This window comes from Pantherophis guttatus, chromosome 17, assembly GCF_059756535.1.
Source record: "Pantherophis guttatus breed Tessera chromosome 17, ASM5975653v1, whole genome shotgun sequence".
In the NCBI taxonomy this organism is placed as follows: Eukaryota; Metazoa; Chordata; class Lepidosauria; order Squamata; family Colubridae; genus Pantherophis; species Pantherophis guttatus.
The window spans coordinates 4,616,560-4,638,953 of NC_142079.1; the positions used below are offsets into that span (position 1 = coordinate 4,616,560).

At 48.0% G+C, this 22,394-nt stretch overlaps 1 protein-coding gene across 29 annotated transcripts in view; it reads left to right on the forward strand.

Annotated features, from left to right (window-relative positions):
* The window catches only part of TAOK3 (TAO kinase 3), a 101,330-nt gene extending 79,238 nt beyond the window's left edge, over positions 1-22,092 (forward strand). For 17 of the 29 annotated variants that reach the window (XM_087880518.1, XM_087880526.1, XM_087880531.1 and 14 more), the window contains 7 exons: positions 8,019-8,255; positions 10,398-10,526; positions 11,841-12,044; positions 15,755-15,994; positions 16,962-17,174; positions 19,310-19,492; positions 21,097-22,092. In XM_087880518.1, the coding sequence (XP_087736644.1) occupies positions 8,019-8,255; positions 10,398-10,526; positions 11,841-12,044; positions 15,755-15,994; positions 16,962-17,174; positions 19,310-19,492; positions 21,097-21,258 (1,368 nt within the window). In that variant the 3' untranslated portion in view covers positions 21,259-22,092. Of the gene's footprint in view, positions 1-8,018; positions 8,256-10,397; positions 10,557-11,840; positions 12,045-15,754; positions 15,995-16,961; positions 17,175-19,309; positions 19,493-21,096 lie in introns of all 29 variants that reach the window. The other 12 variants (XM_087880512.1, XM_087880524.1, XM_087880528.1 and 9 more) reach the window with 1 other exon arrangement.
* The last annotated feature ends 302 nt before the right edge of the window (positions 22,093-22,394 follow it).

Sequence of the window (22,394 nt, forward strand, 5' to 3'; positions counted from 1 at the left end):
ATGGGTTAAACAATAGCCTTCATGCTTTTGTATATTTTATACAAAGTCAGCTTATTGCCCCCACAAACCGGGTCCTCATTTTACCCACCTTAGAAAGGATGGAAGGCTGAGTCAACTTTGAGCCTGGTGAGAATTGAACTCGCAGTAATTGCAGGCAACTGGATGTTAAATGCTGCCTTAGTAGGAGGCATTAGCCTCCTACGCCACTCAGGCTCCTTCACCTTCCTTAGATCTTCTCCAACAGAGGATAATTTTGGGGGAAGATCGCTCCCAAGATCCAGTCAACATGAACGGAGAACCTTCCTTCCCGCATTGATCTGACAAGCGCTCCATTTTATCTGGGTAGTTTGATCGTGGTTGGGTAAGATTGAAGCCAGAAGCAAACTGGTTCAGACATTTAGAAGAGTAGAGTTGACCAATTGACCTCCTCAGGAAACATTGGTTTCTGGAGAACAGAGTTCAATGTTTCCTCTGCTAACTCCATTTGCGACTTTTGCAAGATGTTCAATTCCAGGTGACCTCCAACCTTATTTAGTCCATATTCTAAACTCATGTGCAAACATTGATGTTACAGATTAACGGAGTTGGAAGGGACCTTGGAGGTCATCTAGTCCAACCCCCCGCCCAAGCAGGAGACCCTACACCATTTCCAACAGATGGCAGTCCAGTCTCTTCTGGAAAGCTTCCAGTGATGAAGCTCCCGCAACTTCCGAAGGCAACTTCTGTTCCATGGGTCGATTGTTCTCACTGTTAGAAAATTCCTCCTTATTTCTAGGTTGAATCTCTCCTTGTTCAGTTTCCATCCATTCTTCCTTGTCTGGCCTTCAGGTGCTTTGGAGAATAGCCCCCTCCTCTCTATGGCAGCCCCTCAAATATTGGAAGACTTCTATCCTGTCTCCCCTGGTCCTTCTCTTCACTAGACTAGCCATGCCCAGTTCCTGCAACCATTCATCGTATATTTTATCCTCCAGTCCCCTCATCATCTTGGTTGCTCTTTGCACTTTTTCTAGACTCTCAACATCTTGTTTATAGTGTGGTGACCAAAACTGGATGCAGGATTCTAGGTGTGGTCTTACTAAGGCTTTATAGAGTGGTATTAGTACCTCTCTTGATCTTGATTGTATCCCTCTGTTAATACAATTTAGGATGGTGTTGGCTTTTTTGACTGCCTCCGCACACGGCTGGCTCCTATTTAACTGGTTGTCCATTAAGACTCCCAAGATCCCTCTCACAGTCACTGCTATTAAGCCTGGTTTCACCCAGTCTATATGCGTACTTTTGGTTTTTCTTGCTTAAGTGTAAGACTTGACTTGGTTGAGAAACAGCTGGCGTGGTGCCAGAATTATGAAAAGGGTTTTGCTTTCGTCTTTGGACTAGGGATCTTGGGGTTTATGGCCAATGGATTCTGTTTATAAGCCTGCAATTTTTCCAATTTGGCTTTGAGAATATCACTTGCTTCAGTGAGGTGGTACTTGTCGAGCGAAAGGTCGGCAGTTCGGCGGTTCGAGTCCCTGGTGCCACGTAACGGGGGGAGCTCCCGTTCCTTGTCCCAGCTTCTGCCAACCTAGCAGTTCGAAAGCAGGTAAAAAAAATGCAAGTAGAAAAATAGGGACCACCTTTGGTGGGAAGGGAACAGCGTTCCGTGCGCCTTTGGCGTTGAGTCATGCCGGCCACATGACCACGGAGACATCTTACAGCGCTGGCTCTTCGGCTTTGAAACGAAGATGAGCACCGCCCCCTAGAGTCGGGAACTACTAGCACATATGTGCAAGGGGAACTTTTACCTTTACCTAAGCGGTTTACAGAGTCAGCCTCTTGGCCCCAACAATCTGGGTCCTCATTTGACCCACGTCGGAAGGGTAGAAGGCTGAGTCAGCTTTGAGCCAGTCAGGATCGAACTCCTGGCAGTGGGCAGAAGAGTTAGCCTGCAATATTGCATTCAGATAGATCGAGAGACAAGAGACAGACATAGATAGCAATAGCAGTTAGACTTATATACCGCTTCACAGTGCTTCACAGCCCTCTCTAAGCGGTTTACAGAGTCAGCCTCTTGCCCCCAACAATCTGGGTCCTCATTTACTAACCTTGGAAGGATGGAAGGCTGAGTCAACTTTGAGCTGGTCATACGGTTCTTTATGAGAAGAAAAATCTTGAGTTTCCTGATGGAATGACTGATGCCCCATATGGAGCACAATAGTAGTAAGAGAATGGGATGCAGCCAAAATTCAATTAAGTACCCAAACTGTGACTTGTGTGGGTGGTAGGAAGAGAGCCAGTTTGGTCTAGTGATGAAGGCACCAGGCTAGAAAGCTGGAGGCCGTGAGTTCTAGTCCCGCCTTAGGCATGAAAGCCAGCTGGTTGATTTTGGGCCAATCACCAGGAAACTCAGAGTTCTAGTTCTGCTTTTGCCATGAAAGCCAGATGGGTGACTTTGGGCCAATTACCAGGAGATGGTGATTTCTAGTCCCACTTTAAGCTCGAAAGCTGGTGGGAATGACCTTGGACTAATCACCAGGACACTGTGAGTTCTAGTTCTGCTTTTGCCACGAAAGCCAGCTGAGTGACTTGAAGCCAATCACCAGCAGACTATGAGTTCTAGTCCCGCCTTAGGCACCAAAGCCAGCTGGCTGATTTTGGGCCAATCACCAGGAGAAGCTGAGTTCTAATCCCGCCTTAGACAGGAAAGCCAACTAGGTGATTTTGACTAATCACCAGGAGACGGTGAGTTCTAGTCTCACCTTAGACATCAAAGATAGCTGGGTGACTTTAGGCTAATCACCAGGAGACTGTGAGTTCTGGTCCACCTCAGGCCCATGTCAGATTCTTGCACACATCAGCTCAAAAAGGTGATCATCGAGCTGCCATCTTGCTTGCAGAGAAATCATGGACCACATGGCAGCGGTTCGATTCTAGAAGGCTTTTCCTTCGAAACATCTTATTTTTGCATCGGATTTTCTTGACGAATGTCTCGCCGTTTCCCAAACGGATCCAAACTCTTTATCACTGGAGAAATCATAGGTGATATGAATAATTCAGTTCCACCTGGGTGAAACGGGGAGCAAGCACACACGTGCTCTCTTTCCTAGAGTCTCAAAAACTTTCCACCGGGGAAATTTCTATCCAGTCGTTTGCCTTTTTTTTTTTCTTCTTCTTTTCTGCCTACACTCTTGAATAGAAGCATCAGATAACGAAGAAGCCGAGATCCCCTTAGTGTTGGTGTGTGTGTGTGTGTGTGTGTGTGTGTGTGTGTGTGTGAGAGAGAGAGAGAGAGAGAGAGAGAGAGAGAGAGAGAGAGAGAGACAGTTACTCAGGCATTGTGACTCAACCGTAGTGCTTCTTCGGATGAATCAGTTAAACAGGAGGACTCGGATTAAAATTAGCAATGGGCTGAGTCGCCAAACTTTCAATCTCAATTAATCTTTAAAAGCGACATCGATCAGGTGGATGACCCCCAAACGTAATCGATTGTCTCTTGGGTGGAGGATTGGTGGGACTTCTGAATCCCCTTGCAAATTTACGGATGTTGCTAAGCCCAAAAACAAGGTGGCAGCTTTAGTGCACCCGGCAACCATCTTAGCATAAATTAAATATTTTCTTCCTTCCTTCCTTTCTTTCGGTGATAATCTATTCACTGGAGATGGCAACAGCACAAATTAGTTTGGTGCAGGAAGGACACCAATGCTTTTCAAACCTCATATACTATTATTTAAAAAAAAGAGACCCTATGGATTTTAATCCGCTAGTCATTGCCAACTCAAGGGGGCGCTGCTCATCTCCCTTTCAAGGCCATTGAGCCAGTGCTGTCCGAAGACATGTCCACAGAGAATCACAGAGCGCTGTTACCCTCCCGTTGAAGTGGTACCTATTTATCTACTCGCATTTGCATGCTTTCGAATTGCTAGGTTGGCAAGAGCTGAGCTGTGGTGGGAGCTCAACCCGTCGCGTGGTGCTGGGTCTCGAACCTGGGCTGCCAGCTTTCCAGACAAGCCCAGCGTCTTAACCACTGAGCTCCATTTTACGACCTACCTTGCCACGGTTCTTAAGTGAATCACCCCAGTTGTTAAATTAGTAACACTGCTGTTAAGTGAATGGCTTCCCCATTGACAGTGATAGAATGGATGGATGGATGGATGGACGGACGGACGGACGGACGGATGGATAGATAGATAGATAGATAGATAGATAGATAATAGAGTGGATGAATGGATAGAGTGGTTGGATGGATGGACGGACAGACAGTGATAGAGTGGATGGATAGATAGACAGATAGACAGATACAGTAGATACATGAATGGATTGAATGGATAGATAGAGTGGATAGACAGACAGAGAGGCAGACAGACCATGATAGAGTGGATGGATGGATGGATGGATGGATGGATGGATGGATGGATAGATAGATAGATAGATAATAGAGTGGATGAATGGATAGACAGATACAGTAGATACATGTAGAGATTGAATGGATAGATAGAGTGGATAGACAGACAGAGAGGCAGACAGACCATGATAGAGTGGATGGATGGATGGATGGATGGAGGGATAGATAGATAGATAGATAGATAGATAGATAGATAGATAGATAATAGAGTGGATGAATGGATAGAGTGGTTGGATGGATGGACGGACAGACAGACAAGCAGTGATAGAGTGGATGGATAGATAGACAGATACAGTAGATACATGTAGAGATTGAATGGATAGATAGAGTGGATAGACAGACAGAGAGGCAGACAGACCATGATAGAGTGGATGGATGGATGGATGGATGGATGGAGGGATAGATAGATAGATAGATAGATAGATAGATAGATAGATAGATAGATAGATAATAGAGTGGATGAATGGATAGAGTGGTTGGATGGATGGACGGACAGACAAGCAGTGATAGAGTGGATGGATAGATAGACAGATACAGTAGATACATGTAGTAATTGAATGGATAGATAGAGTGGATAGACAGACAGAGAGGCAGACAGACCATGATAGAGTGGATGGATGGATGGATGGATGGATGGATGGATGGATGGATGGATAGATAGATAGATAGATAATAGAGTGGATGAATGGATAGACAGATACAGTAGATACATGTAGAGATTGAATGGATAGATAGAGTGGATAGACAGACAGTGAGGCAGACAGACCATGATAGAGTGGATGGATGGATGGATGGATGGAGGGATAGATAGATAGATAGATAGATAGATAGATAGATAGATAGATAATAGAGTGGATGAATGGATAGAGTGGTTGGATGGATGGACGGACAGACAAGCAGTGATAGAGTGGATGGATAGATAGACAGATACAGTAGATACATGTAGTAATTGAATGGATAGATAGAGTGGATAGACAGACAGAGAGGCAGACAGACCATGATAGAGTGGGTGGATGGATGGATGGATGGATGGATGGATGGATGGATGGATGGATAGATAGATAGATAGATAGATAGATAGATAGATAGATAGATAGATATCATTGTCCATTTTGAATACTTCTGAAGGCAAGCTCTTCCATTGATTCCCACCTCCTTCAGCACCCAGGCTAGCTCTTCCAAGCAACAATCTGTACACATCCTTCCGTAAAAGAGTCCCATTGCCTACAGCGGGATACAGTTCTAAATAAAATTTCCGTGGGGTTGAGCTTTGCGTCGCCCCACAAAGAACAGGTGGGTATTCTTTCCAATGGTTCCCCCAAGGTCAAACACAACACAGAAACTCAGAGAGACCCAAGGACCCCTCAATAACTATTTTTTTTTTCTCCCAAACATACAAGCCTACCTGTAGTGAAACTCCATCAGAGCTCAAGATATCTAGAGGCAGTCCTCCACTTACAACTGTAAATTGAGCCCGGCATTACGGTCGTTAAGTCATTGAGGGGGTGATGTGACTGACCGATTTCCCGACTTTTTTTTTTGTTTTGCAACAATCACAAAGTGAATGCCACGGGAGTGGCGCGGTGGCCTAGAGGTAGAGGCTTTCGCCTCACAATCAGGAGGCCGTGAGTTCAATCCTAGGTAGAGGCAGACATTTCTCTGTCTGGGCACGTTGAGAATATATCTGCTGTACAAAACTCCACACTGGCGACAGGGAAGGGCATTCGGCCAGTAAAACACTCAGCTCCATTCAGTTGCCCAGACTCCACCCCACAAGGGGTTATGGGGTTGTTAAATGAAGATGATGATGATGATAAAGTGAACGCCACGGTTGTAAAGTAAATGGCACAGTTGTTAAGCGAACCCATGGTTCATGATAGACATTTTTGAAGAAAATGCTGGTTTCTGGTTTCAAGAATGTGACATTACAGATGACTGTAAATGCAGGCCAAACTGTGATCACATGACCTTAGGGAAGGTCTGGCCATTGGAAATTTGAATTTGGGACATAAGTAGTTTTTTTTGGGGGGGGCTCTGTCATAACTTTGAACAGTGACTAATGACTGGTCATTAATTGAGGACTACCTTCCATGCTGGGTTTGGAATTCAGTCTGTTTTTCTTCCTTCCTTCCTTCCTTCCTTCCTTCCTTCCTTCCTTCCTTCCTTCCTTTCTTTCTTTCTTTCTTTCTTTCTCCCTCTCTCCTCTTCCTTCCTACCATCTTTCCTTCATCTCCCTCTCTCTCTCTCTCTCTCCCCCCCACCTTTCAATTTCTTTTTTTTAAAATTTGATTTAGGGCGGCATGCCCTTCTCCGGAGACTCAGGGCGGCTTACAACGCGTTAAGCAATAGCCTTCATCCTTTTGTATATTTATACAAAGTCAGCTTATTGCCCCCACAAACTGGGTCCTCATTTCACCTCCCTTAGAAAGGATGGAAGGCTGAGTCAACCTTGAGCCTTGGCGAGATTCGAACCCTGCAGTAATTGCAGACAGCTGGTCTTAATCACAATGCTTTTAGTCTGCTGAGCTACCAGGCCCTTTAAATTCTCTCTCTCCCTCTGCCTCCTACCCCACCCCATGGTCAGTTGGCCGTGGTGAGCTGGCCATGGCTAATTGGCCACGGTGAGGTGGCCGCAGCAAGTTGGCGGTGAGGAGTTGGCCATAGCGAATTGTACATGAAGAGATGGCCATGGAGAGTTGGCCGCAGCAAGTTGGTGGTAATGAGTTGTCCCACGATGAGTTGGCCATGGAGAGTTGGCCGTGGTGAGTTGACTGCAGCAAGTTGGTGGTAATGAGTTGTCCCACGATGAGTTGGCCATGGAGAGTTGGCCATGGAGAGCTGACCGCAGCAAGTTGGTGGTAATGAGTTGTCCCACGATGAGTTGGCCATGGAGAGTTGGCCATGGAGAGCTGACTGCAGCAAGTTGGTGGTAATGAGTTGTCCCACAATGAGTTGGCCATGGAGAGTTGGCCATGGAGAGCTGACCGCAGCAAGTTGGTGGTAATGAGTTGTCCCACGATGAGTTGGCTGTGGCAAGTTGTCCTACGTTGAGTTGGCCATCACGAGTTGTCCCATGGCGAGTTGACTGTGGCAAGTTGACCGCAGCAAATTGGTGGTGATGAGTTGTCCCACTGTCCGTTTCTTTTAGCTTCCTGACTGCTACATATTTTAGCCTGGGAAATTGAGAGGGGGGCGGGGTTGTTTTCGTTGGAGCGATGGAAGAATAGCCATAACAACATCCTTTGTTCTGGGAGTCGACATTTGCCTGCACCTGGATGGGAGTGACTGGGGGATTGTTTCCCAGTGGAGCCTGACGGATGGATTGGGCCGTGTGATGAAATTGTGGGTGTGGGGCAGGGTTGTGAACTTTCAACTGGGTGGGGAAAACCTGGAAGCTTTCAGATTCAGGTTTTCCCACGTGGGTCAACATGACGTCTCTAATCAAGTGGAACTTTGAGGAACTTCAAGAGTTTTCTTTCGTTGGGGGGTGACACCCACGATGAGTTGGCCGTGGAGAGTTGGCCGCGGCGAGTTGCCGTTGAGCCCAGGCCCTCAGCCTCCAGGTGGCTTCTCTCCTCCAGGCAGGCGCTAACTCTTTGTCGTCGTCGTCTTCTTCCCTCCCCTCGGCCGATCGCAGGTTACAAGGCAGATCCATGAGCATGAGCAGGAGAACGAGTTGCGGGAACAGATGTCAGGATATAAACGGATGCGGCGCCAGCACCAGAAGCAGCTGATCGCCCTGGAGAACAAGCTGAAGGCTGAAATGGACGAACACCGCCTCAAGCTGCAGAAAGAGGTGGAGACCCATGCCAACAACTCGTCCATTGAACTGGAGAAGCTAGCCAAGAAACAGGTGGCCGTCATAGAGAAGGAGGTGAGGAGCCAGATTCTCTCCTGTGGGATGGGCCACCTTAGCGGCTGAGGGATTCAGAGGCAGGGGTGCTGGAGAACCGGTAGCGGAAATTTTGAGCAGTTCGGAGAACCGGCAAATGCCACCTCTGGCTGGCTCCGGAGTGAGGTGGGAATGGAGGTTTTGCAATATCCTTCCCCCAGGAGTGGGGAGGGAATGGGGATTTTGCAGTATCCTTCCCCCAGGAGTGGGGAGGGAATGGGGATTTTGCAGTATCCTTCCCCCAGGAGTGGCGTGGGAATGGCGATTTTGCAATATCCTTCCCCCAGGAGTGGAGTGGGAATGGCGATTTTGCAGTATCCTTCCCCCAGGAGTGGAGTGGGAATGGAGATTTTGCAGTATCCTTCCCCCAGGAGTGGGGTGGGAATGGGGATTTTGCAATATCCTTCCCCCAGGAGTGGGGAGGGAATGGGGATTTTGCAGTACCCTTCCCCCAGGAGTGGAGTGGGAATGGAGATTTTGCAATATCCTTCCCCCAGGAGTGGAGAGGGAATGGGGATTTTGCAGTACCCTTCCCCCAGGAGTGGAGTGGAATGGAGATTTTGCAGTATCCTTCCCCTGGCACGCCCACCAAGCCACACCCACCAAGCCACACCACGCCCACCAAGCCACGCTCACAGAACCGGTAGTAAAAAAAATTGAATTTCACCACTGCTGCACACATGTGTGTAAGGTGCGTGTAAGAGCGAAGCAAGCGTTCGCGCACTCTCTGTCTCACATATTTAGTGCTGGGCGAACCGGTTGTTAAGTTATGTGAAGCCCACATCTGCCCCCAAGTCCCTGGTCACGTTGTCCAATCCAGGAGCTGGCCGGTTGCTTGGTTACTTCGCTCCGCCTCTGGCCAGCCGCCTGAGAGAATGTCCTTGGTTCCCACAGGAGAGCTTTATTGTTTCGGCTACAAAACCCCATCTAACTATTTCCCCTCCCTCCCTCTGTTGTGTGGCAACCCTGAAGCTTCCCGAGATGAGCCTCAGCCAGGTTCATTTCAGGGTTGACAACGCTGTACACCAACCGGAGTTACTTTGCGTCATTTGGGCGCCCGTATAAAACAGAAAGATGGACAGACAAGAGTCTGGGTGGCTTACAACCATAAAAACTGAACAATAGAACAGAAGGAAAAAAAAAGCTTGGAAAATTGCTAGCAGGTCATTCCTAGTCCTTCTTTTCTCTAGACTAGCTATACCCAAATTCCCGCAACCGTTCCTCCTACGTTTTAGCCTTCCGTCCCCTAATTTAGCCTTCCGCTCCCCTAAGTAGGCGATCACCAACTGGTGGTCCGCGAGAAAATTTTGGTGGTCCGCAGAAAAATTATTTGCATTTTTTATCTTGCACTAAATCAGGGGTCCTCAAACTACGGCCCCTGGGCCGGATACGTGCAATGAATGTTTGTGTTGCTGCAGAGAGTCTCCCCCTTCGGGGTCTTTTTGTGTGGGTCGGAGGGGGGCAGAAATTCCGACTTCAGCCTCCTGGTGGGGGGCTTTGGGCGAAGGCTGGAGGGAAGGGCCGCTGGTGGCGAAGAGCCGGAGGGCCTCGTTCCAGTGGGACTGCATCATGGAATGGAAGTGGTTGATCATCTCAGCCAACTGAGCCTCCAGGTGCCGGTACCTGGCCTTGCACTCCCGCAGGTCTTCCCTCTGCTTGAAAAGCCTATGCTCCTAGTCCTCAGTGAGGTGCTTCTGCTGAGCCTCCTTCTCAGCCAGATCCAATTTGAACTGAGCTGTTTTGCCAACTCTTTCTCGTGGGGGCTGCTTAGCTCCAACAACTGCTTCCTGTTGGGACCCTAAGGAGCCTGGACAGGCAGGCGAGGAGTGGCTGGGAGGGGAGGGGCGAGTAGAGGCCGGCGAGGCGCCCCTCGACGTGAGTGACATTGAGTTGGCCACGCCCACCCAGTCATATAACCACCTAACCACGCCCACCCAGCCGGTCATTATCATATCATATTAGTGGTCCACGGGATTTAAAATTATGAATTTAGTGGTCCCTAAGGTCCGAAAGCTTGGGGACCCCTGCCCTAAATGAAAGTCTTTCCGAAAACGTGGATCGATTTTAAAATTTTAAAGAAGCCTTTCTTTTTTCTTTTTTTCTCTCCCCCCCCCCACTTCACAGGCAAAGACAGCGGCAGCAGATGAGAAGAAGTTCCAGCAACAGATTTTGGCTCAGCAAAAGAGGGATCTGACCAATTTCTTAGAAAGTCAGAAGAAGCAATACAAGATTTGCAAAGAAAAGATTAAAGAGGCAAGGAGACGCTCTCCAGATCTGGGGAAGGTGAAGGAGCAAAATGCATCTGAGGAGTCTCATCTCAGCCCATTAACTTACCTCCAGAATGACATACCCTCATGGGGAGGAAGAGGAGGAGGAGAGAGAAAGGGAAGGAGAAGAGGCAGAAGGAGGAGGGAAGAAAGGGAAGTGGAAAAGGAGAGGAGGGGGAAGAGGAGGAGTGGAGAAAGGGAAGAGAAGGAAGGGGAAGAGGAGGAGGGAAGAGAGGGAAGTAGAAAAGGAAGAGGGGAAGAGGAAGAGGAGGGGAGGGAGAAAGGAAGTGGAAAAGAAGGAGGGAAAAAGGAAGAGGAAGAGGGTGTTGGTGAGACAGAGAAGGAGATGGGGAGGGGGAGGAAGGGAGAAAGGGAAGTGGAAAAGGAGGGGAGGGGGAGAGGAAGAGGAAAAGGAGGGCAGGAAGGGAAGTAGAATAAAAGAAGAGGGGGATGGGCAAAAAGGAAGTGGAAAAGGAGAAGAGGGGGAAGAGGAGGGAGGGGAAGGGGAGAAGGGGAAGAGAAAGGGGTGAAAGGGAAGAGGAGGAGGAGGAGGAGAACTGTGGGTCTGGGCAGGAGGTGGGGTCTCATCTCATCCCATTAACTACCTCTACAATGACATGCCCCCGTGGGGAAGAAGAGGAGGAGGTGGGAGAAAGGGAAGGGGAAGGGGAAGAGGAAGAGGAGGAGGGGAGAAAGGGAGGGGGAAGAGGAGGAGGGGAGAAAGGGAAGAGGAAGAGGGGGAGGGGGAAGAGGAAGGAGGAGGAGTGAGAAAGGGAAGGAGAAGGGGAAGAGGAAAAGGAGAAGTGGGGGAATTGGAAAAAGAGGAGGGGAGAAAGGGAAGTGGAAAAGGAGAGGGGGAGGAAGAGGAGGAGGGAAGGAGAAGGAAGAGGAGGAGGGAGAAAGGGAGAAGGGGAAGAGGAAAAGGAGAAGGGGGAGGGGAGGGGAGGGGAGAAGGGAAGTGGAAAAGGAGAGGAAGGGAGAGAGAAGGAGGGGAGAAAGGAAAGGAAGAGGAGGAAGGGAGAAAGGGAAGTGGGAAAGGAGAAGAGGGGGAAGAGGAAGGAGGGGGAAGGGGAGAAGAGGAAGAGGAGAGCTGTGGGGTCCTTGGTGCCCTCTGGGCTTGGCTGTTTCCTCGCAGACGTTTAATTACCTAACCAAGTAGCGTCATCAGTGTTCGAAAGGAAGCCTGTTAGAGGGGGAAGATTAGAGGAGGACCCTGGCCGTGCCCATTTTCTTTCTGCTGTAGCCCTGTTGCCTTTTGCTCAACGCCCCCCCCCCCCCCGTCTCCCGGCCTCTCTTTTAGGAGATGAACGAGGATCACAGCACACCCAAGAAGGAGAAGCAGGAAAGGATCTCCAAACACAAAGAAAACCTGCAGCACACACAGGCTGAAGAGGAGGCGCATCTTCTCAGCCAGCAGAGACTCTACTACGACAAAAACTGCCGTTTCTTCAAGCGGAAAACGATGATCCGAAGGCATGAGTTGGAGCAGCAGAATATTCGTGAGGTCTCTGCTTTTAGCCTTTGCCCTCCGCCCCCCCCCAAAACTACGTTCGAGGGGGCGATACTGAGCAGATTTGGATAGATAGGGTCGGTGTGGCCCGTCCCCTCCCAAATCCTCTTTTGAAGGTTCTAGATCAGGGGGTCTCCAACCTTGGCCACTTTTAAGACTTGAGGACTTCAACTCCCAAAGTTCCTCAGCCAGAGGAATTGGCTGGCGGATGAATTCGGATGGATGGATGGACGGATGGATGGATGGATGGATGGAAGGAAGGAGAGAGAGAGATAAAGAGAAAAAAAGGAAAAGAAAGAAGGAAGGAAGGAAGGAAGGAAGGAAGGAAGGAAGGAAAGAAAGAAAGAAAGAAAGAAAGAAAGAAAGAAAGAAAGAAAGAAAGAAAGAAAGAAAGAAAGAAAGAAAGAAAGAGTCGGTGTGCCCCCCAAATCGAGGGGTCTCCAACCATGGCTACTTGGGGACTTCAACTCCCAAATTCCTCAGCCACTATGAGGAGGAATTGGCTGGTGGAGGAATTCTGATGGATGGATGGATGGAGAGAGAGAGAAGGAAGGAAGGAAGGAAGGAAGGAAGGAAGGAAGGAGAGAGAAAGGAAGGAAGGAAGGAAGGAAGGAAGGAAGGAAGGAAGGAAGGAAGAAAAAGAAAGAAAGAAAGAAAGAAAGAAAGAAAGAAAGAAAGAAAGAAAGAAAGAAAGAAAGAAAGAAAGTCGGTGTGCCCCCCAAATCCAGGGGTCTCCAACCTTGGCCACTTTGAGATTTGGGGACTTCAACTCTCAGATTTCCTCAGACAGCATGAGGAGGAATTGGCTGGCTGGGGAATTCTGGGAGTTGAAGTCCACCAGTTTTAAAGAGGCCAAGTTTGTAGAACCCTGTTCTAGAACCTTCAAAAGAGGATTTGGGGGCCACACCAACCCTATGACTAGCTGAGGAATTCTGGGAGATGGATGGATGAATGATGGGTGGATAGATAGATAGATAGATAGATAGATAGATAGATAGATAGAGATAGTGATAGAAAGATAGATAATGATAGAAGGAAAGAAAAGGAAAGAAAGAAAGAAAGACAGACAGACAGATAGACAGACAGACAGGGTGTGCCCTCCCACCAACCTTGGCCATTTCCAGACTTCGGGACTTCAACTCCCAGAATTCCTCAACCAGCATGAGGAATTGGCTGGCTGAGGAATTCTGGGAATTCTGGGAGTTGAAGTCCACAACTCTTAAAACTGCCATGTTTAGAGAGACCCCTGTTCTAGAGCTGGCCTCCTCATTTGTTGGCCCCGGATCTTCCCACGAATTAACTCAGGTGGGTTCAGCCAGGTAAATCCCCTTACAACCGTCCCTTCAGTGTCCGTTTAAAGTTTTGACGGCGCCGAAAAAAAGTGACTTCGGACCACTGTAGCATCCCCATGGCCACATGATCAAACACTTAGGACACTTAGCAACCGGTTCATATTTATGACGGTTGCAGTATTTCCAGAGTCACGTGATCCTTTTGCGACCTTCTGATGAGCAAAGTCAGTGTGGGGAAGCCAGATTCACTTAACAAGTGTCGCCAGGAAGGTCGTAAAACGGGACAAAATTCACTCAAATCACTGTCACGGTGAGCAATTTTTCGGCTCAGCTATGGTCATACGTCAAGGACTATCTGTAACGTCTCATGAAAGGGAATTCTTTTGGTCAGTCTTTGCTTCTAAATTCTGAATTGTTCTGCCGTGGGGAGGGGGGGAAATTCATCAGAATTGCATACGTTTTCAGCAATCTCAGGGGATAGCAGCTGAGCTGAACCAATCACATTTTCTCTTAGCCATCGTAAGTCTTAAGGCTGTGATGGGGAACCTATGGCACACATGCTGGAAGTGGCACGCAGAGCCATCTCTCCGGGCACGCCAGCAACTCCTGTTGTTCTTCCGGATTCCAGCACCGGCCAGCTAGTCTTCGTGTGCACAGGAGCGGCGGAAACCGGAAGGCCAGATTTCCGGCGCTCCCACGCACGCACATCGGGGAGCTGCTCTTCCGGTTTCTGGTGCTCCTCCGCGCACCAGAGTAGGGTTTGCAAGGAGGAGCAGACTGTGGAATCCTTGGCGCTGTCTGAGCATGTTGTTTTCTTGAAGACGTTTTATTACCAAACTAGGCAACACCATCGGTAGACTGACGACGTAACCTAGTTTGGTAATGAAACGTCTTCAAGGAAACCACCAAGTTCAGAGAGCATCAAGGGCCACTCGCCTCCTGGTTCTCACGCACATTTGCTCGTGCGCCACCTGCTGGACAGTTTTGGGAAATACGCCATAAGAGCGTATTACCCAAAGGTTTTTTTGGCTTTGATGCTCAGATTCATGCCTGCAGGATGTTCGGTTTGTCTCAGCGAGACCGTGGCAGGAAACTCTGCAACCAGACAGAATGCAAATGAAGTTCTGGAATTCCTTTTGTGAGATGAAGCCAAGGTGTCTTCTTTTAGAAAGGTTTAGTTCAGGGGTCAGCAACCTGCAGCTCTGGAGCCGCATGTGGCTCTTTCATCTCTCTGCTGCGGCTCCCTGTTGCTGGTCGGCTCCACAATTGATAGGGTTTTTGGTTAGGACAGGTAGAGGAAAAAGGATGCCGCGCTATTATGGTGGGGGAACTGGACTTCTGGTCAACAGAGGAAAAAGGATGCCGCGCTAGGAGGAGACTCTATGGTGTGGGAACCGGACCTCCAGTCGGCTCCGGAATTGAATGGGGGCTTCCGGTTAGGACCTTTGTGGCTCTTTGAGTGTTTTTAGGTTGCCAACTCCTGAACTAGACATACCCAGTTCCTGCACAAGAGATCTAAGTCCAGCCCTCCTTGAATGCTGTTGACTCTTATCTACCGCCAATTTGCTTTGACCTGTTAGTAGCTCAGATTCTTGTAGAGAACAAGAGCTTGCAAAAAACCTTTATATTCATTTTAAACCGCCTGGACTTCCTGATTTTCTTGAGCTTGACCAAAATGGTTTGTTGCTGTTTTTTGCTTTGGGTGAAGGGCAGGAGGCTCTCTGGCTGTCTCCTTAGGAAGTGTCAACCTTGCAAGGTAGTCCAGACAGGAAGCACACCGGGAGGTATTAGTTCTTTTCTTTATTGTAAGGTTACCTTAACAGAATTTTGTAAGTCTGAAAAGGCATTTTTCTCCAGCCAATATACCAGGGAGGTGTTAAGTTTCGAGGTCGTCTCAAATAAATTGCATTTCAAACAAAGTCGTTGAAGAAAAACTCCTATTTATTAAGCACGGCATTCTAAAACCTGACTCCATCGAAGCCGACACTGACTTCCAGCCCCAAAACCCTCCCTTTCCGTTCCCCACTCCCCTGCACTCATTGGCCATCTTCCAAGTCATTCTACCCCTAATCTACTGCTCCAGCTCAAAGGAATTTCCCCCCTCCCATCTCCTAGGGGATATTATCTCCAGGGAAAATAAGTAGGTGAAAAGTCAAACGTCCCTTTCCAGACGCCTCCGCTTCTCCTTCTTATGTCAGCACTAGAGTAAATGCAGTTTGACGTGCTGACAGGTTGTTCTCTTCAGAGATGTTTGCCACACCCCATTTCTGCTCTGGGCTCAGCAGCCTCTTATCCCTACGTTCCCCTGGCTGTGGCTCTTCCTTCGGTCTCCCAAGGTCATCCTCACAGACCACGCCAGGAAGGCTTCTCCTCACCTCTGTTCCTTGCCTCCCCCCCACCACCCAAATGCAGGAGCTGAACAAGAAGAGAACCCAGAAGGAGATGGAACATGCCATGCTAATACGGCACGACGAGTCGACGCGGGAGTTAGAATACCGGCAGTTGCACTTGCTGCAGAAGCTGCGTATGGACTTGATCCGGCTGCAGCACCAGACGGAACTTGAAAACCAGCTGGAGTATAACAAGCGGCGGGAACGAGAGCTGCACAGGAAGCACGTCATGGAGTTGCGGCAACAGCCGAAGAATTTGAAGGTAGTCAAGGGGATGAGGGTGGGAGCCCCAGCCCAGGGAGGCTTAGGTGACACCCCCCCCCCTCCTAGAGCTTGAAGTTCGGAAACTGACAGTTGAGGTGGAAGGAGGCGTCAAGTGAGGATCTAGCTTGGAATCGTTGCATAGCTGCAAGCAGGCAATTAGCTTGACTTCAGCAAAGATCCATGAAGTCTTATTTGGCCGTTCCCAGAGAGAAGGCAAACAGTCTGGGGGAAATTCTTCTAACACAGGCATAGAGAATAATTATTGTAACTATTCATAAGTAGGGACTGGAGAGCCACTTGTCTAAAATGGTAGAGGGTCTCGGGCTCGAGCAGGGGATTGGACTAGAAACCTGCAAGGTTCCTTCCACTTTGTTATTTTGTTATTCAGCTATTCCTTGCCTTTCCTTCCCTTCCCTTCCCTTCCTTCCTTCCTTCCTTCCTCTTCCTTCCTTCCTCACTTACTTCCTTCCTTCTTCTCCTTCCTCCCTCCCTCCCTTCTTCTCCTTCCTCCCTTCTTCTCCTTCCTCCTCCCTTCCTTCCTCTCTCTCCTTCCTTCCTTCTTCTCCTTCCTTCCTTCCTTCCTTCCTCCCTCTCCTTCCTTCCTTCTTCTCCTTCCTTCCTTCCTTTCTCCCTTCCTTCCTTCTTCTCCTTCCTTCGTCCTTCCTTCCTTCCTCCCTCTCCTCCCTTCCTTCTTCTCCTTCCTTCCTTCCTTCCTTCCTTCCTTCCTTCCTTCCTTCCTTCCTTCCTTCCTTATCACTAGAGGGTTTTTTTAGAAGAGATTGGACAGCCACTTGGCTAAAATGGCAGAGGGTTTCCTGCTTGAGCAGGAGATCGGATTGGAAGACTTGTAAGGCCCCTTTCAGTTTTGCTACTCAGTTTATTCTAACGTCATTTGGAGAGAACCATCACGGTAGCCGACGGCTGATAATATTGGGCCTTACTTTCTTCCCGCTTCTCCTCTGCAGGCCATGGAAATGCAGATCAAGAAGCAGTTCCAAGACACGTGCAAAGTGCAAACGAAGCAGTACAAAGCGCTCAAGAATCACCAGCTGGAAGTGACTCCAAAGAGTGAGCACAAAACTATTTTGAAAAGCCTGAAGGATGAGCAGACGAGGAAGCTCGCCATCCTGGCGGAACAGTATGAGCAGAGCATCAATGAAATGATGGCGTCGCAAGCGGTAAGAAGGGGCGGGGTCAGGGGTGAAATCCAGCAGGTTCCGACAGGTTCTGGAGAACCGGTAGCGGAAATTTTGAGCAGTTCGGAGAACCGGCAAATGCCACCTCTGGCTGGCCTCAGAGTGGGGTGGGAATGGGGATCTTGCAATATCCTTCCCCCCAGGAGTGGGGAGGGAATGGAGATTTTGCAGGATCCTTTCCCTGGAGTGGGGAGGGAATGGAGATCTTGCAGTATCCTTTCCCTGGAGTGGGGAGGGAATGGGGATTTTGCAGTATCCTTCTCCCAGGAGTGGGGAGGGAATGGGGACTTTGCAGTATCCTTCTCCCAGGAGTGGGGTGGGAATGGAGATTTTGCAATATCCTTCCCCTGGAGTGGGGAGGGAATGGAGATTTTGCAGTAACCTTCCCCTGCCACGCCCACCAAGCCACGCCCACAGAACCAGTAGTAAAAAAAATTGGATTTCACCACTGGGTGGGATGGGTGGTCTACAGTCCCTGGGGAAGAAAGGCTCGTGAGGAAATGCCCCTTCCCGCCCTAAAAAACAAGTAAAATAAAAGCCATGTTGGAATTATTGAATTATTTTCATCCAGCCTTCATTAGAGTGCATAAGTCCCTCAAGACAACAAACATATTTAACACGTTCTTCCTTTTTATTTAATTTATTTTAATTTTTATATTGCATGTATTTTAATCTTGGCTGTTCACCGCCCTGAGTCCTTCGGGAGAAGGGCGGTATACAAATTTAATAAACCTAAACCTAAACCTCTTTCTATTTTCCCCACCACAACGATCCTGTGAGGTGGGCTGGGCAGAAAGGACTGGCCCAAAGTCACTCAACTAGGTTTCATGGCTAAGGCGGGACTAGAACTCACCATCTCCTGGTGATTGGCCCAGAGTCACCCAGCTGGCTTTCATGCCTAAGGCGGGACTAAAATTTATAATCTCTTGGTGATTGGCCCAAAGTCACTCAGTCAGTTTTTGTGCCTAAGGTAGGACTATAACTCACTTTCTCCTGGTGATTGGCCCAAAGTCACCCAGACAATTTTCATGCCTAAGGCAGGACAACATTTCACCTTCTCCTCCTGGCGATCGGTCCGAAGTCCCCCACCCAGTCGGCTTTGGTGCCTAAGGCGAGATTAGAACTCACCGTCTCCTGTCTCGGCGCCTTAACCATTAGACCAAACTGGTTTTGCGTTTACAGAAGATCTTGGGAATTGAGTAGGACTATAAGGTGGCCCATCAGACCCAATTCCACGTCTTTTTAAACTGTCAAGGTGGAAACATCTGAAGACCTGAAAAGGCAGATATCTCTTTCTCTGGGCACACACAGAATATATCTGCTGAACAAAACTCTGTACTGGAGACAAAAAGGGCATCCGGCCAGTAATCACTCAGCTCCATTCAATTGCCCCAGACTCCACCCGCATTACCCAGGATTCTTTAAAAGATGATGATGATTGGGAAGATGGCTAAGAGCGAGCAGGAGGAAGGACCTCTCTTAATCTCGAGCGGCCCTTGGTGTATAAATCGTCTCCTTTTCACTTTCCAGTTCTCCCAGTTAGAAGGGGGACATTACTGGCGTGAGAATAGGAAATTAGAAATCTGAAAATAGAAAGGAATTTGGGGAACGTATGAAAGAGCCACGAACATGACACAGTCCAAAGATTGAAGGATGAGTAGGATGATGATGATGATGATGTAGGTGTTAAGGAATTAAGGTGAAAAATCAGGTTTTACACTTAGGCAAGAAAAATCAAAGATTTACAGATTAGGTGGAAACTGGCTCAGTAGCAGGATTCTTGGGAGTCCTGGTGGACAATCACTTAAATATGAGCCAGCAGTGCGCTGCAGCAGCTGAGGGGTGCGGTGGCCTAGATGTGAACGCACAATCAGGTGGCTGTGAGTTCGATCCTAGGTAAAGGCAGATATTTCTCTCTCTGGGCACAATGAGAATATATCTGCTGAATATAACTCCTCATTGGCGACAGGGAGGGCATCCGGCCAGTAAAACACTCTGCTCCATTCAGTTGCCCCAGACTCCACCCCACCACAAGGGATTACGGGGTCATAAAAAAAAAAAGGAGATGACCAATGAGCGCCACTTCCCTTGACTCTCTCGATTGCCTTTTTTTGCAGCTGCGGCTAGACGAGGCTCAGGAAGCGGAATGCCAAGCCTTGAGGCTGCAATTGCAGCAAGAGATGGAACTGCTCAACGCCTACCAGAGCAAAATCAAGATGCAGACAGAAGCACAGCACGAACGGGAGCTCCAGAAGTTGGAGCAGAGGGTGTCCTTGCGCAGAGCACATCTGGAGCAAAAGGTACGGGAGAGAGGATCCATTGAGTTTTGCAGCTAAGACTTAAGATTGTTGGACAAGCAGGGGCAAAAACAGCCGGGGAAGTGCTTGAAGCCCAGGAAACGGTTCCCTGGTCAATCAGCTGAAGGGCTGATTTACCACCAGCTTATCGGGGACCGTATTTTTCGGACTATAAGACGAACCTAAATTTAGAAGAGGAAAACAACAACAACGAAAAGTTTTTGGCTTACCTTTTTTGGGGCCTTTTCCAGTCTTTTTTTGGCCTGTTTCTGGGGCTTTTTTTGGCCCATTTTTGAGGCTTTTTTTTTTTTTTTTGGCCAGCTTTGGGGGCTTTTTTCAGCCCATTTTCAAGGCTTTTTGTGGCCCATTTTGGGGGCTTTTTGGGCCCCCTTTTTGCGGCTTTTTTGGGCCCATTTTCGAGGCTTTTTTGGGGACGTTTTTGAGACTTTTTGGGCCCATTTTCAAGGCTTTTTTTGGTCTGTTTCCAAGGCTTTTTTGGGCCGTTTTGGGGGCCCATTTTTGGGGCTTTTTGCGCCCCCTTTTTGCGGCTTTTTGGGCCCATTTTCGAGGCTTTTTTGGGGACGTTTTTGAGACTTTTTTGGCCCATTTTCAAGGCTTTTTTTGGTCTGTTTCCAAGGCTTTTTTGGGCCGTTTTTGGGGCTTTTGGGGGCCGTTTTCGAGGCTTTTTTGGCCCATTTTCAAGGCTTTTTTGGTCTGTTTCCGAGGCTTTTTTGGGGGCTTTTGGGGGCCATTTTTGAGGCTTTTTAAGCCCATTTTTAGGCCTTTTTTGGGCCATTTTGGGGCTTTTGGGGGCCATTTTCGAGGCCGTTTTGGATGCTTTTTTGGCATCCAAAAAAGAGCCTTGAAAACGGGCCAAAAAGCCTCAAAAAGAGGCTGAAAAAAGCCCCCCAAAAAGGGCCGAGAAAAGGCCCGAAAACAGGCATGTGGAGGCCAAAAAAAAATGGCTGGCAGGTGGGCGGGGCTTCGGCAATATTCGGTTTATAAGATGCACAGACATTTTCACCCGCTTTTGGGAGACCAAAAAGTGCGTCTTACAGTCTGACAAATACAGCACTTAGGAGGTGATGGGTGGGCAGCACAAGGAAAACAACAGCCAACGACCCTAACCCCCCCTCCTCCTCCTTCACAAACCTCCCTCCTTTCTAGCACTGATGATGTTACTTAGTTTGGTAATGAAATGCAAGAAAAGGAGCAAGCTCAGAGAGCCCCCCCCAAGGACCCCACAGTCGTCGTTCTCCTCCTCCTCCTCCTCCCAAACTCCACTCCCTTCTAGCATTGATGATGTTACCTAGTTAGGGTCATGAAACGCCTGCAAGAAAGTAACCGAGCTCAGGGAGCACCCCCCCCCCAGGACCCTTCCTTTCAACCCTGAGAATATACCCATATTCTCCTTCGTTGCAACGGCTGCTCCTTCTCTTCCATTCAGCTCTCTCACAGTCCCAGGAACCTAAAATTGGGGTGCAGTCGGGGGCGTGTGTCTGTATGTATGTGGAGAAGGCATCATCTCCCCATCATCTCACATTCTCTTTTCTCCTCTTCTCCCCTGCCCTCCCCCCCTCTTCTCTCCCCCCCCCCCCCACTTTCAGATTGAAGAGGAGTTGGCTGCCTTGCAGAAGGAACGTAGCGAGAAGATCAAGGTTTTGTTGGAAAGGCAAGAGCGAGAGATTGAAACTTTTGACATGGAGAGTTTACGGATGGGCTTCGGAAACTTGGTGACATTAGAATTTCCTAAGGAGGACTACAGATGAGATTAAATTCCTTTGGCCATTTTCCAAAAAAACAAAAAAAACAACAACAACCCCACAAAAACAAAAAAACCCACACGAGCAAAAATACAAACCAAGGAGGGGAAAAGAAAGAAAAAAAATAAATATCTCAAACCAACATGGCCCCCGTTCCCCACTCCGTCCCCCCAAGTTCATGGCCGTGCTCGCTCTCTCTTTCTGTCTCTTAACTGACGTCCTGTCGGACTTAGTGCCTGTAAAAAAAAATTTTTTTAATCCATCAGGGCCTCCCACCTTCCCACCAAGTGTCTCGTTGGAGCCTGGACCATGCTTGGCTGTTTCTGGAAACTTCATAATGTCTCACAATATCGATGTCTCTGTGGAAGCCATTTTGGTTTTCTTTTCTTTTTCTTTTTTTTTCTTCTTTTTCTTTTTTTTTTTATATTTTTTTTCCGATTTACCTTTTCGGTGCAAACTTTGGAGACCGTTCCAATGAATCCAACCAACCAACCGATCAACGCCAACCACAAAAAAAAAAAAAACAAGGAAATTCAAGTTTTTTGGCTTTCGGGCAATCATTCCTGGATGGCCACCAACCCATGAGGGAAAAAAAAAACCACACACAAACCAACAAAAATTCAGAAGGAACCTGGAAAAACAAAAAGAAAGAAAACCACACAAAAACCCTCCGAATAAATAGCATCTCTCTTCTTCTTCTTTTTTTTAATTTATTTATTTCTGGAAAAAAACAAATTTTAAAAAGAAACAAAACAGAAGCGTTCAGCGTTTTTCCCCCCCTACCCCTCGCCAGAGAAGGGGAGAGGAAAAAAATAAATAAATAAAAATAACGTCCGTGGAGATCTCGCAGCCTTTACCTGAATCCGCTGCTCCATCATTCTTTTATTTTTTTCGTTTTCGAATTTTGTTACCGTTTCCTTTTTTTTTTTTTTTAATTTAATTTATTTTATTTATTTTTTTTCCTTTCGGTCTTGATTCATCAGGAATAAAGGAAATTCCGTGGAAATAATAAAACCGTTTTAAGGAAGGGATCGAGAAATTTGATAACCTTTTGCAGAAAAAAAATAATACTAATACTAATACTAATAATGACGAATTCTGAATTGTGGTGTACATATCAGTGGTCGACATTTCTTCGTGGG